Source organism: Squalius cephalus, assembly GCF_949319135.1.
Source record: "Squalius cephalus genome assembly, chromosome: 10".
In the NCBI taxonomy this organism is placed as follows: Eukaryota; Metazoa; Chordata; class Actinopteri; order Cypriniformes; family Leuciscidae; genus Squalius; species Squalius cephalus.
This window is the reverse complement of record NC_137131.1, coordinates 43,607,723-43,623,347: the sequence shown is the minus strand read 5'-3', so window position 1 is coordinate 43,623,347 and position 15,625 is coordinate 43,607,723. Positions and strand designations below refer to the sequence as shown.

Genomic DNA, 15,625 nt, shown 5'->3' with positions numbered 1-15,625 from the left:
TGCGCTGGCGAGCGAGGATGCTAGTGCCGGGCCGCGGCCGGTGACGATGTACGCGGCGTCCGGGATGACGGAGTGCAAGGCGGAGGTCACGCCGTCGGAGCGAAATGGGCACCGCGTGTTTAGCTACACGCTGGAGAGCCACACGGCGGCCGCCTTCGCCATCATGAACGAGCTACGGACGGAGCGCCAGCTGTGCGACGTCACGCTGAGGGTCAAATACAACGAGCTCCAGGCCGTGGACTTCGTGGCTCATAAGGTGGTGTTGGCGTCGTCGTCGCCGGTGTTTCGTGCTATGTTCACCAACGGGCTGAAGGAGTGTGGGATGGAGGTGGTGCCCATCGAGGGGATTCACCCAAAGGTACGAGTGTACGCGACTGATGTTGTGATGCTAGGCCTGTTACGATCATGAATCACATTAACTCTTGTCCGCGACAAGTGGATTTTTTGATGGGGCAAGTGAAAGAGAATTTTACTTGCCTGACTGGACAAGTAGCCTGGTAAAAACGTCAAAAACGCAATAAGAAACTCAGTTAGCACACTGCGGTAAAAATTCTATATGTGGAGTTTTTATATTTATAACATAATAAAGTTAACCAACATCACATTCACCCAAAGGTATGGGCGTCTGCGATGTTGTTGTGATGCTAGGCCTGTTACGATCATGAATTGTTCTGACATTAAAGGTGCAGTGTGTAATTTTTAGCGGCATCTAGTGGTGAGTTTGTGAATCGCACTCAACAGAAGTTACGGTGGCCGACAGGAAGTGATGTCGTCGTCTGAGACAGCAGAGAGTAGCCCGTTAAACACTGAGGTTTCTTTACAGAGATAAATTAAGAAATTAGGTTTACTCAATTATTCTGTAAAACAATCTGTTATTGCGAATATTACTGTTACTTGTTTATCATTGTGTCAGTGTTTTATTCGCTGACTTTAGTTCGCTTCTTTACACGAAGAACAACATAGTGAGGAAACGTGTTTGTCCGTTCAGGGCTCCTGTAGAAACATGTGGATGTAAGCGGACCCGCGGTGTGTGTAGAGAGAAATGCCTCATTCTAAGCTAATAAAAACATAACAGTTCATTATGTAAGGTCTTTATACACCACTGAAAACATAGTTATGTTTATGATATTGCATTTCTGTCAACAGATCGTCCTAAATATTACACAAAGCAATTTAATTGTCATTAAAATAATTGTGATTAACAACAGAGCCGCACGATTAATCTGTAAAAGATTGTGATCTTAATAAGGGGTGTAGCGATACCCTCATTTCACGGTTCGATACTGAACTCATGATACGATATTATTTCAGTACTCCAAGGCATATGGGAAAACGATAACAAAAAATGTACTGTTGATTAAAATGCTAAATTTGGTTTTACATTGTGAATGTAAATTAATTGTCTTGGACTTGGTGCTGGAAACACAAAGCACAGGACAATAGAGACACCAGAATAACAATATTCATGATTCTGAAGCTGAAAATACAGAATTATTGTAGATGAACATGCTTTACTCTTTCACTGACTAGATATATTTAAAATAATGTAGGACACTTTTTACCGGTAACATCAGACATTTGATTATCAGGACCCACAAATATTCCCCCATTGCATTATTATACATTATATTCAACATTATTGCAGTTTAATGTAGTACTGACACTAAAACTCTGAAAACATGAATTTTTTCAAGCACAGTAATTTTAATAATGGGTGAACTACACAATACATATTGTCAACTATCCACGATACATATTGTTGCATTTTTGTATTGCTATATAATGTGACACCCCTAATCTCAATTCAAACGCATGCGCAATATTATTCCTAAATGACAGCGATTTGGCTATGTCTATTAAACTTTTGACAAGTACGATCACAGCGAACATTCAGATCTGCGTTCTGAGCCGGAGTGAGCAGTCGTCATGAAACAGCATCTTTTCAACAACACAGAATCAGACATGTCATACAATAACTCAAATTATCACAGAAGCGCTTGGATAAAAGTTAATAGTTCGGATATTCACACTGATATCTACGGTAGTGATTAAAATGATGCAAATCCTCTTTGAAAGTAACTTGACACTTCACATTATTATTAGATCAATGACATCATTGCACCGGTAGGTGGCGACAAGTGACTGTTAAAAATGTATTTGTCAATGAATCATTCATTCAAGATATTTTTGACTATCATTGTGTACATTGTATGACATTTCTTTGAATGCTTAAATTTCCCTTATTTGTATAACAGAGCGCGATTGAAATAAAACAAATATCCCAGTTTCTGTTGGAGCGTTTACAGCCAGTTTGACATGATTTCTGAGCCTCGATATGACTGAAACATGCTTTATTGTGCACTATGGGTCCAAAATGTGGTTTAAATAAAACTTAAACTGCACATTTGCTCTGCTATAATTGCGATTAGGTCAAATAACCCTGATAATAATGATTAATCGGGCCTACGTGCTGCTCTTGAGCTGCGTCTTTATAAACGTGTCTGGTTGTTGTTCTCAGGTCATGGGGCGGCTCATCGAGTTCGCGTACACGGCGAGCATCTCTGTTGGTGAGAAGTGTGTGATTCACGTGATGAACGGGGCCGTCATGTACCAGATCGACAGCGTGGTGAAGGCCTGCTGTGATTTCCTCGTGCAACAGCTCGACCCGAGCAACGCCATCGGCATCGCCAACTTCGCCGAGCAGATCGGCTGCACAGAGCTTCATCAGAAGGCCAGAGAATACATTTACATGAACTTCAGTCAGGTCAGTGACACACACCTCTGAGGAAACCTGTGTGACGGGCAGGGCACATGTTAAGGGCCGTTCACAGCAAAGACGATAACTATAACGTTTGCGTACACACCAGCGAACGATAACGGTCTGTCTATTCTAAGCTCAAATGTTGACTACTGTACAAATACACACATATGCATGTATATATTTAAGAAAAATGGGTTATTTATATATAAAATATTTATATATATTATAAATATATATACATGCAAATATTTCTTAAATATATACATGCATGTGTGTGTATTTATATATAGAAAATAATTATACTCCGTACACAGACATAAATTATGTAAAAACAAACTTTTATTTTGGATGCGATTAATCGTTTGACAGCCCTAAATATATCTACAGTATATACATGCAAATATTTCATACATGTATACATGCATATGTGTGTATTTATATATACAAAAGCACAGCACTAAAAGAAAAAAATCATTCTGAAACTGATTCCAACAACTCGTTTCTCTAGATGTCGCTGTTCTTCTAAAACAACTTTTAAAACTATATCTTTATCATTATAGTTATTGTCCTTGGTGTGAATGTGCTTTAAAGGCAGCAAATGCTTTGATACTGATCCGATGAGATTAAAATGTGTCTCTCTCTCTCTCTCTCTCTCTCTCTCTCTCTCTCTCTCTCTCTCTCTCTCTCTCTCTCTCTCTCTCTTTCTCTCTCTCTCTCAGGTGGCGACGCAGGAGGAGTTCTTCAACCTCACTCACTGTCAGCTAGTGACGCTAATCAGCCGCGACGAGCTGAACGTGCGCTGCGAGTCCGAGGTGTTTCACGCGTGCGTGGAGTGGGTTCAGTACGACCGCGAGAACCGGCGTCCGTACGTTCAGGCGCTTCTCCAGGCCGTGCGCTGCCACTCGCTCACGCCGAACTTCCTACGCTGGCAGCTCGAGCACTTCGAGTGGGACGCGCAGAGCAAAGACTACCTGTCCCAGATCTTCCAGGATCTCACGCTGCACAAACCCACCAAACTCATTCCCTGTCGGACACCCAAAGTCCCGCAGCTCATCTACACGGCGGGCGGATACTTCCGGCAGTCGCTTAGCTATCTGGAGGCGTTTAACACCTGTACGGGCGCGTGGCTACGGCTAGCGGACCTGCAGACGCCTCGCAGTGGGCTAGCGGCGTGTGTTATTAGCGGTCTGCTGTACGCGGTGGGCGGGAGGAATAACGCTCCGGATGGAAACATGGACTCAAACACGCTGGACTGCTACAACCCGATGAATAACTGCTGGCTGCCCTGCGCGCCCATGAGCGTCCCGCGCAACCGCATCGGTGTTGGCGTGATCGACGGCATGATCTACGCGGTGGGCGGCTCGCACGGATGCCTACATCACAACAGCGTGGAGAGGTGAGACGTTGTTGATGTGTTTTATCTTTTCCATACCAAACCATAGAGTGTAAAAAAAGACGGACGACGACCCTTCACTCTCTTCCGTTGGTGAAAAGTGAAGCCGCCAAAGTCCTAATATGGCGCTGACATCTTGCGCAGATTTGGGACCTGATTCTGTCTGATGTTTTCTGTCATTTTAGGTCGTTTTTTTATTACTCTGATGTAAGTTTAAGTGTTAGTTTTTTTTTAATAAGTTTGGTCTTAGCTATAAAAACGGGAATGTGACGTCATGATTGACAGCTGTGATTGATAGCTTCTCTAAACACAGAGTCTGCGCAGAAGTGAACGGGAAGTGGAGCCGTGATATCAATCCCGCAGAAACCGTTAGTACAGTTCACTGCAGAACAGTATTCACAGTGTGAAATAAACAGTTATGGACACAGACATGTAGAAGTTAAAGCTGAAGCTCCAATCTCCTCCTGAAAATCCCCCCAAAAAAACGAACACTTCGAAAATTAAAACTACCTAAAATACCTAGACTTTGGTGGTCCACTAATTTGTGAAAATTAAGAGTTGAATGAAGTCGTTATTTTGGGGAGGGTTTTGCGCACAAAAAGTATTCTCGTCTCTTGATAAACTTAAGGTTGAGCCACTGTAGACACTTGGACTATTTTAAACACTGTCTTTATGAACTCTCTGGGCCAGCAAGTTTCAATAACTTATATTTTGAATAAGATTTAATCATTTTGAAGGAGTAACACCGCACTCACGATCACCAAGGTGCCAGACAAACAAAACTGAAGATCTCAAAAAATAAATAAAACTATCTGCACACTTGAATCCTTAAAGCATATTTAATAGCCAAGCTTTCGGTCAAACGACCATCCTCAGGGCATACAGACAATCAATGTAGCAATCAACTTAACTGTGTTCAAACACATCAGGACAATCAACAGTGATTATCACACCTGTGGAAGCCAGGTACATACATACATACATGCTGCATAAGTACATGGAGACTGCAAGGACATCAGTAAAAACCTTCATAAACTGCAGTATTCAAGACTCATAAAAACAGTACAGCTGTGACTATAGCTTGAATACTGAATACTGCAGTTTATGAACGTTTTTACTGATGTCCTTGCAGTCTCCATGTACTTATGCAGCATGTATGTATATATGTACAGTACAGGCCAAAAGTTTGGACACATTACTATTTTTAATGTTTTTGAAAGAAGTTTCTTCTGCTCATCAAGCCTGCATTTATTTGATCAAAAATACAGAAAAAAAATGTAATATTGTGATATATTATTACAATTTAAAATAATTGGTTTTCAATTTATTATACTTTAAATTATCATTTATTTCGGTGATGCAAAGCTGAATTTTCAGCATCATTACTCCAGTCTTCAGTGTCACATGTGACATCCAGTCAATCACATGATCCTTTAGAAATCATTCTAATATTCTGATTTATTATGAGTGTTGGAAACAGTTCTGCTGCCTAATATATTTGATGAATAAAAGGTTAAAAAGAACTGCATTTATTCAAAATAAAAAAACATTTTTTTTTTATATAAATCTTCTTTATTATCACTTTTTATCAATTTAACACATCCTTGCTGAATAAAATTATTGATTTATTTAAAAAAAAATAAAGAAAAAAATTACTGACCCCAAATTACTGACCAGTAGTGTATATTGTTGTTATAAAAGATTTCTATCTTGAAAACATTTGCTTCTTTTTTTTTCTTTTCTTTTTTCTTTTTCTTTTTTTTATTCATCAAAGTATCCTAAAAAAAGTATCACAGGTTATGAAAAAATTTTAAGCAGCAGAACTGTTTCCAACTTTGATAATGAATCATCATATTAGAATGATTTCTAAAGGATCATGTGATAGACTGGAGTAATGATCCTGAAAATTCAGCTTTGCATCACCGAAATAAATGATAATTTAAAGTATAATAAATTGAAAACCAATTATTTTAAATTGTAATAATATATCACAATATTACATTTTTTTCTGTATTTTTGATCAAATAAATGCAGGCTTGATGAGCAGAAGAAACTTCTTTCAAAAACATTAAAAATAGTAATGTGTCCAAACTTTTGGCCTGTACTGTATATATGTGCCTGTATTTTTGTATATTTGTATTTATGTTTGTTTCTTGTATTGGGGATTTTCACTATGGGGAGTAAATGTGTAAATTACCTAGATAACTCAGTATGTTGGGTAGGTTGAAGAAAAACTACAACTCCCACCATTGGACTACAACTCTCCTACCTGGCTTCCACAGGTGTGATAATCACTGTTGATTGGACTCTTATGCATAACAATGGACTCTTATGACACTTCCTTTGTGATGTTTATGGAGATTAGTGATGAATAGCAGGTGACAAACATTATTCTGTGAAATAAAGGAAGTGGAACTAACTATTAATAGATTTTTAAACACTGAACTTTGGAGTGAGTCACTGGAGTTATAAAGACACATCTGTCTGTCTGTCTGTTCCAGGTAAATTAGTTCCAGGTCTGTTGCGTTTCACTTCCTCAAGATGTGATCGGACTTCCTGATCCACACCGTAAATAACCAAAAGATCTAGTAATAATAAACACACTCGCTTTTATGAGCTTTACTGAGCTCTAGTGACATGCAGTGGTACATGATGTGTATAATATGTTGATAAATGTTTGTCCCAATTTATGCAAGTTGAATTCAGTTTGATTCAATACTGATTAATTTGGATATATATCAGGTACAGTACATGTCAAATATCCTCAAGGAAAAACTAATGCTGTAAACTATACTGGGAACCCTGTCAGTTGGTACATTGGTAAAATATTACAGGTTAAAATTAGCTAATTTGTATACAAACATTTAAATTACTATTAATTATTAAGTTTTCATAAGTTTTTAAGAGTCATGTTTAGGCTACTCGTTTTTTAAAAAATATAAACATTTTAATGGTGGCTGTCATAACTTGTTTTCATGATTTATTCAAACATTAAATATTAAAGAACTGGTTAAGTAAAAAATATAATGAATATCTAATATTCTAATATATATCAAATTTTTTTTTTTTGCATGTATTTATCAAAATGCTTCTTTCTAAAGTTGATTTTTCTTGCTGACTAACAAGTTTTAACATGAGGTGAATGACTTTTCTGAGGTGAATGTGACATTATTGTTCTCAAGCTGTTTTATTGACGTCTTTCCGTGGAGGAAACACTGAGCGATTACATGAGACGTGATTCATTCCAGTAAGTTGTTCTTTATCTCTCAACATTCCTTCTGATGTTCATTCATGTTTATTTGCTGCTGTAACTAGTAGTAAAGAGGAAGAGATGATCGGTTCGTCTGAGGCGCTTCAGAGATCTGTCACCACACAGAAACACATTTATTGTTTGAAATTCATAATAAAATGGACAGAATTTGAAGACTGAAACTGTTTCATATCAAAAGTAAAGCACAACAAAGTTTAGTTCATGCATCAATCAACTGAAAACAGCAAAGACTTAAAGATTGATTCTCGGGTCAATCGAAATTCAAGATTCGATTCAAGAATCGATTAAAGTCAAGAAATGTATATTTGAACCCATCCCTAGTCAGTATGAACTAGGGCTGCATGATATTGAAGAAAAGTGCGATATGCGCTAACTCATTAAATAATGCGATATTTGATATGCGATACGATAATGCTTAAAGTGTGTAAAATAAACTTAAATTATATTTAAAATATATTTAAAATTATATAACCTACAGATGTGTTTCACATTCTTTTTGTGACAAGAAAAGATCCCTAAACTTCTGAAAGTGAACAGCAGTGTTTTACTGTATAAGAAGTGTTATTTTAACATCAGTGTAAACCACAGGGTTCAGGGGTTCAGGTTATCCTACATTAGGATTATTAAACAGCAGAAACTGAATAATCAAATGTAAAAATAAAACACTGCTTAACTTTCACTGTATGAATTAAATATATACTATATATACAGTGCAGTGCATAAGTGAATACACCCATGCTAAAGTTGACTAAAAAGAGGAATAAAAAATCATATTTTGGAAATTGAACGTAATGCCTTAATTTAAAAAATTAGGAAAAATCCAACCTTTAAGGACACCAATTTTCTTTGTGGATGAATAATGTATCGTAAATAAATAAATGTTCTTCCTTAAAATACATGGTGCATAAGTTTGGACACCCCTATGTTAAATTCCCATAGAGGCAGGCAGATTTTTATTTTTAAGTATTTTAAAAAAAAATTTTTTAGGATACTATGCATCCTGATTAATTTCCTTTGGCCTTTGGAATTAAAATAGCCGCACATCATCACATAGCCTTCACCATACCTAGAGATTGGCATGGAGTACTTTCCATAAGATCATCTCTCAATGCAAATCAAACTAGCTATTAGGCTAACTGAAATAAAACCATGCCAATCTCTAGGTATGGTGAAGGCTATGTGATGATGTGGGGCTATTTTAATTCCAAAGGCCAAGGGAACTTTATCAGGATGCATAGTATCCTAAAAAAATTTTTTTTTAAATACTTAAAAATAAAAATCTGCCTGCCTCTATGGGAATTTAACATAGGGGCGTCCAGACTTATGCACCATGTATTTTAAAGAAGAACATTTATTTATTTACGATACATTATTCATTCACAAAGAAAATTGGTGTCCTTAAAGGTTGGATTTTTCCTAATTTTTTAAATTAAGGCATTACGTTCAATTTCCAAAATATGATTTTTTATTCCTCTTTTTAGTCAACTTTAGCATGGGTGTATTCACTTATGCATAGCACTGTATATATATATATAAGTTATTCAGCCGAGAGAGTGAGTGATTTTCTCTTTGTCTTTTATTCATGGCCCCAGTTAGTGCAAGCTGTTGCGATATGCATATATATTAGTGATATTTTGATAATTTCCATATATTGTGCAGCCCTAATATGAATGCATGTTTATTGATTCTTGAGAAATCGAAATGAGAATCGATTAAAATCAAGAAATGTATGTTTTGTACCGAGCACTACTCAGTATGAATGCATGTTTGTTGGTGTTGTGTGTTTCAGGTACGATCCCGAGCGAGACTGCTGGCAGCTGGTAGCGCCGATGCTAACGCGGCGTATCGGTGTAGGCGTGGCCGTGATCAACCGTCTGCTGTACGCGGTGGGCGGCTTCGACGGCACTCACCGGCTGAGCTCGGCCGAATGCTACAACCCCGAGAAAGACGAGTGGAGGAGCGTGGCGTCCATGAACACAGTCCGCAGCGGCGCAGGTGAGATGTCGAACACAGGCGCTCGCGTCAATCTGCACTGCGGCGACTCTACAAACAGGGTTCACACAGGTCCTTGAAATCCTGGAAAGTTTGTGAATCTGAAAAAAATTTAAACATTCAAGGCCCTGGAAAGTTTGTAAGAATAAACATTCATAGATACATGTCCTTGAAATTGCTTGAATATGAAAATGTGTATTTTATATAATATTAATATTTCGCCAAATCTTCGTGGCCTATGCGCACTAGCTTGCTTGATTTACGTTAGTTACGCGCATTTACGCGTTATGTTAAGTGTTTCCCGCGTGAGGTACTCTGTGTTGTACGTTGCCGTGACGAAACTACTACGATGGAACCTAAACGTTTGTTGTTGGACACAACTAATGTGTCCCCACATTAAGTCCTTGAATTTGAGGGTATTGGACCTGGAAAGTCCTTGAATGTAAAGTTAATCAAGGTGTGGGAACCCTGTAAAAATCTTTATTGCCATTATTTACTTTCCCTCGTGTCGTTCCAAGCCCGTTCATTCTTCCACCCAGCACAAAAAGAAGAACCAATGAGGTTTAATCTCACGTGTCATGTGGCACGTTTGAGCTTCTGCGAGTGCCAATAAGGTTCTCGCACTTTAAGCAAGTACGGTCGAGCCTCTATTTATGTTCACTGATCAATGTTTATATGTGACGAAAAGCTTAAATTAAATCTGTTCATCGATCGTGTCTCTTTAGAAGACTTGGATTAAACCGATACATTCATATGGATTTATTTGACCATCTCTTTATGAACATTTTGGGTGAACAGGCTTTCAATGGAGGGACAGAAATCTCTCAGATTTTATTAAAAATGTAATCCGTGTTCTGAAGATATGACATGAGGGTGAGGGATTGATGACACAATTGTCTTTTTTGGGTGAACTAAGCCTTCAAGCTCCAAACATGACAAAAAGCATCATAGCAGTCGTCCATGTGACTCTGCTTTCTCACACAGAGCCTCAGACGTGGAATATAGTGCATGTGTCAAATAGATGACTGTTTTACTCTTGTGTGATCTGTGCTCTCCGACAGATGATGGTCACCATGAACTGCTGGATAAGAGCGACAATGTTTAGTGTGGATAAAGACACTTTCTGAACTGGTCCTCACTAGGGTTGGGAATTGATAATCAATTCCAATTCAGGAATCCAATACTTGAGGAAAGGAATCGGACACTTGTCATAAAATTAAAATTTCGATTCCTCTTATCGATTCCTTTGTGAGCATTTCAATATGACTTTTCAAGCGTGAGACGACTCAGTTTTCAGAGCTGAACATGTGTAACTATATTGGGAAACTTTTAAAGTGACAGTAGCCTAATACTCCTGCTGCCGTCTCTATAATAACACTAATCAAACAACACAAGATAGAGAAAATTCACTCCTTCTTCACTGAATAACTTTTGTATATTTGTAATGTATATTTTATTTTTTTAAAGACAAGTACAGTGTGATTTTACATTTGATTCCAGTTTCTGTACCTGAATCCTTGGAAACACTGATTATTTCAGTCGTATCTTTGTTCAGTTGTGTCTATTTGTTGCTGATATTTTTATTTGTTCTTTTTTAATGTCTGAGTGTTTACTTGTCTTTAATAATGCTTGAAGTTTATATTAGTTCGGCTAGTTGTTTTTCTACAGTGTTTTTAAACCACAGACCATAAGTGTTCTTTAGCCTGTCGATTTGTGTTCATGATATTCAGCTACAATGAAATGTTTTTCAATAAGACTAAATGGGAATGATACCCAAGTTTTTTGGGTTTTTTTTTTTACCTTAAATTCAAAACGATTCCCAACCCTCGTCCTCACTGGACTCTTTCTTTATTTCTGAAGATTTTTCGTGGTTTTGCTGACACCATGCTGTTAAACATTAGTGTTCAGACACGGATCATTAATTCTGTTTATGATTGTTCAAACTGCAGGTCTGCATGAAGTTTTATCCAACAAAAACATCTGTTCTGTGATTCGTCATGTGATGTGTGTGCTGTGTGTTCAGGTGTGTGTGCGCTGGGCAACTTCATCTACGTGATGGGCGGATACGACGGCACGAATCAGCTGAACACGGTCGAGCGCTACGACGTGGAGACGGACAGCTGGAGCTTCACTTCATCCATGAGACACAGACGCAGCGCGCTGGGAGTGACGGCGCACCACGGCCGCATCTATGTGCTGGGTACTGAACTCATCTTCACATTATATTTACATTTACGCATTTGGCAGATGCTTTTATCCAAAGCGACTTACATTGCATTTCAAGGTACACATTTCCATTCTTATCAGTTCTTGCTTTTCCTGGGAATCGAACCCATGATCTTGACGTCTACTGTTTGAGCTACAGGAAAGTAGCTCGATCTTAAGACATGTTTCATGTTTCGCAACACCGTCTACAAGCTAGAGGCCGTCAAAGCCAATATGAGCGCAATTACGATATTTGTAAAACTTGGTATAAATTTGTCACAATATATACACTACCAGTCAACAGTTTTGGATCGGTACGATTTTATGTAAAAAAAAAAAAAAAAAAGTATCTTCTGCTCGCCAAGGCTGCATTTTATTTGATTAAAAAAAAAAATATTACAATGTAAATCATCTGTTTTCTATGTGAATATATAGTAAAGTGTAATTTATATCCTGTGATCAAAGCTGAATGTTCAGCATCATTACTCCAGTCTTCAGTGGCACATGATCCTTCAGAAATCACTCTAATATGAGGATTTTTTTTCTCATTATTATCAATGTTGAAAACAGTTCTTTACATTTTTATTTCAGGATTCTTTGATGAATAGAAAGTTCAAAAGAACAGCATTATAAGCAAGAGACCTTTTTGTTTTTAAACATTTAAAAATCTTACCGATCCAAAACTTTTGCGTGTACATTCTGGGAACACTTTAGTTTATGGTCCAATTATCACTTTTAACTCGTTGTTTATTATCATGCTGGATATTGGCTGTTTATTAGTACTGATAAAGCACATATTAATGCCTTATTCTGCATGATCATATTCTACATCTCTTAATCCTATAATACCTAAACTTAACAACTCCCTTACTAACTATTCACTTCAATTCAATTCAACAAAAATGTATTTCGGTCCTCAGACAATTTTCCATAATAAAGAAAATAATATTTAATAACCGAAAAAGGTGTAGGCTGAAGCCTGTGCTTATCATGCCCACCCTTCATACACACTCATCTAATGAGCGTCACTTTTCTCATACAGAATAAACATCAGCTACACAAGACATTTCCCAAAATGTACATACATGATTACAAACACATTTCAAATATTATTACAAAGTTTAAATATTACATACACAAATTATTCATATTGAGTTATATAATTATCACCTTGTTTTTAATTTTTTTGCAATTTTAATTCCTAATCACCCTTGACAGATATACATATTTTTTGTATTAGTTCTTGCCCTTATTTTTTTAAACAAAAAAAGGCTGGTTTCTAAAGTACTTCTTCCTGCCTCTGTATTAATGCTCATGGGTATCCTAAATGGGTTTCATTCAGACCTTAACATTCAGTATTTTACTGTTATATGTCAACAAGATTCAACAAGACATTTTCACCTGGCTGGAACAAATTACTGTAGCACATACGTAATTAGATTATGCACCGTTTGTCCATGTTAACAAACAATTTGAAAAAAAAATTGTAATACATTTTTTGTTTCTTGATGTAAGTAATCAACTCAGTAATTTTCATGGTGATATCTAAAGGTTAAAATTTTTACCCTATTCACTTAAGAAAGAGAATGAATAGGCGTATGATACAATATAGGCGTTGAGTTTGCTTCTGATGCAATTTGCTCAACCTTTTTTCATAAAATGACTGGACTATTACTGAAGCACAGTATTCAGACATGCATGTAACCCTCTCTCTCTCTCTCTCTCTCTCTCTCTCTCTCTCTCTCTCTCTCTCTCTCTCTCTCTCTGCAGGAGGGTATGATGGGAACACGTTCCTGGACAGCGTGGAGAGTTTCGACCCAGAAACAGACTCTTGGACTGAGGTCACCAACATGACGTCAGGTCGTAGCGGCGTCGGAGTCGCCGTGACCATGGAGCCGTGCCAGAAGGGCCTGAGCCCGTGTCAGAAACACTAGCTCTCTCGCTCACTCTCTCTCTCTCTCTCTCTCTCTCTCTATCTCTCTCTCTCTCTCTCTCTCTCTCTCTCTCTCTCTCTCTCTCTCTCTCTCTCAGCCTGTGTCAGAAAAACTAGCTCTCTCGCTCACTCTCTCTCTCTATCTCTCTCGCTCTCTCGCGCTCTCTCTTTATCTCACTCTCTCTCTCTCCCAGCCTGTGTCAGAAACACTAGCTCTCTCACTCACTCACTCTCTCACACACTCTCACTCACTTATTCTCACTCTCACACACTCACACATTTACTCACACACACACTCATTCTCTCACTCTCACACTCACTCATACACACTCACACTCATATTGTCTCTCTCTCTCTCTCTCTCTCTCTCAGCCTGTGTCAGAAACACTAGCTCTCTCGCTCACTCTCTCTCTCTCTATCTCACTCGCTCTCTCGCGCTCTCTCTCTATCTCACTCTCTCTCTCCCAGCCTGTGTCAGAAACACTAGCTCTCTCGCTCACTCTCTCTCACTCACTCTCTCACACACTCTCACACACTTATTCTCTCACACTCACTCATACACACTCACACTCATATTCTCTCTCTCTCTCTCTCTCTCTCTCTCTCTCTCTCTCTCTCTCTCTCTCTCTCTCTCTCTCTCTCTCTCTCTCTCTCTCTCTCTCTCTCTCTCTCTCTCTCTCTCTCTCATCAGCGCACAGTGAATCTGTTGTTCCGGATGAACTTCAGTCTCAGTGCGGCAGGAGATCTCTGAACATCACACACTTTGAGACTCCGGCCTGATTAGTTGTGTGTTGCCAGTCGAGTCGAGTGAAGAAGGTTAATCGTGCAGCAGACACTTCTATACCGGATGTTTCGTGAAAGCATTCGGTCGTGTGGATGTCTACCTCCTTCCTGAGCCCAATAAAGTGCCATGACCCGCGTCAGTATGTCTGAGGTTCGAGCCGTGAGAACGGAGATGGCCAAAACAAACCCTGAACTAACAGACGCTTCAGCTGGAGATCAGTTCTTCAGCTGTGATTAAGCCGTCTGGATGATTTTGTATTCAGAGATGTACACACATACAAAGATTTTACTAATGAAATGAGATGTGGAATGTTTCCAGATTTATCTAACTGTATTCCAGCCTACAAAGGCAATAGATGCCAACGTTGTTTTTGCTCAAATGAAAGCTGATTTTCACAGGCTGATGACTGTATTTGTAAAAACTAATTTAAGCTGCTTTTCCAGGGATTTTGTACATTGGTATATTGCATGAAGTCTGTTTTTTTTTGTTCTTTTATTTATTTTGAATTATTGTCCCTTTGCTATTGGATAATGTTGGCTCCTGTTTATTCATAATGGACTGAACTGGGGCTCATTTTTTACAAATTAAGCTTTTTGTTTTAAAAGGGATGCTTTTGTTTCTTTAAATCACTCAAAATTAAATATAAAGGATTATTTAAAGTCTGCTTTGTAATTTTTACAGCATCGAATACCTTGTACAAACATTGTATAATAAAAGCATATGTTTCTTGCACTGGTTTGTCTTGATTAGTTTCAGCCACGCGGTGGCGACAAAACACTGGATCTAGTGCACGCGCGTAAAACACTGAACACGTGCACGCGCGTTAAACACAGACGCGTTGGTTTAAAAAGTGGCATTTACGCTGAACTCAATTTTAAGCATCTTTAAACTGAAATATTTTGAGTGGAGAAGATGCACTAAAATATATTTGTTTTAACCCCCACAGAAACCTGAGCATATCCTCAGATTAAAATGATTAAAGGTTCAATGGTCTTTTATTGTCATTCCATACACATTTTTTTACACGAAGGAACGAAACTAAGTACTAAGGTCCCGGTCAAAACACAAGATAAAAACATTAATTAATAAAACATTAGAAAGCTTTGTAAATAAATAGCACAACTGCATTAAAAAACTCGAATAGACAATTCAAAAATAAAAACATATGTGAAACCTGTGTGATAATTAGTAATAAAGACATAAATAGTCAAAAAAAGTATACATAAAATGTCTAAATAATACTTTTAATAAAAATAAAAACTATATTATCTATGTTTTTGCACGCA

General features: G+C 37.9%; 3 protein-coding genes across 4 annotated transcripts in view; 1 reads left to right on the top strand and 2 right to left on the bottom strand.

The window, feature by feature from the left end:
- Nucleotides 1-10,382, bottom strand: part of zglp1 (zinc finger GATA like protein 1) — a 147,147-nt gene extending 136,765 nt beyond the window's left edge. Inside the window, exon 1 of the mRNA XM_079883023.1 lies at nucleotides 10,379-10,382. The gene's annotated coding sequence lies outside the window, so the exon portion shown is untranslated. The remainder of the gene's footprint in view (nucleotides 1-10,378) is intronic.
- Nucleotides 1-15,065, top strand: part of keap1b (kelch-like ECH-associated protein 1b) — a 17,101-nt gene extending 2,036 nt beyond the window's left edge. For both annotated transcript variants that reach the window (XM_079882996.1, XM_079882997.1), the window contains 6 exons: nucleotides 1-358; nucleotides 2,519-2,764; nucleotides 3,481-4,157; nucleotides 9,215-9,420; nucleotides 11,441-11,617; nucleotides 13,393-15,065. The exon at nucleotides 1-358 is cut by the window's left edge and continues 454 nt beyond it. In XM_079882996.1, coding sequence (XP_079739122.1) covers nucleotides 47-358; nucleotides 2,519-2,764; nucleotides 3,481-4,157; nucleotides 9,215-9,420; nucleotides 11,441-11,617; nucleotides 13,393-13,556 — 1,782 coding nt within the window. In that variant the 5' untranslated portion in view covers nucleotides 1-46 and the 3' untranslated portion in view covers nucleotides 13,557-15,065. The remainder of the gene's footprint in view (nucleotides 359-2,518; nucleotides 2,765-3,480; nucleotides 4,158-9,214; nucleotides 9,421-11,440; nucleotides 11,618-13,392) is intronic.
- Nucleotides 1-15,625, bottom strand: part of LOC307165431 (G-protein coupled receptor 4-like) — a 706,289-nt gene that overhangs the window by 361,800 nt on the left and 328,864 nt on the right. The gene's annotated exons all lie outside the window — the stretch shown is intronic.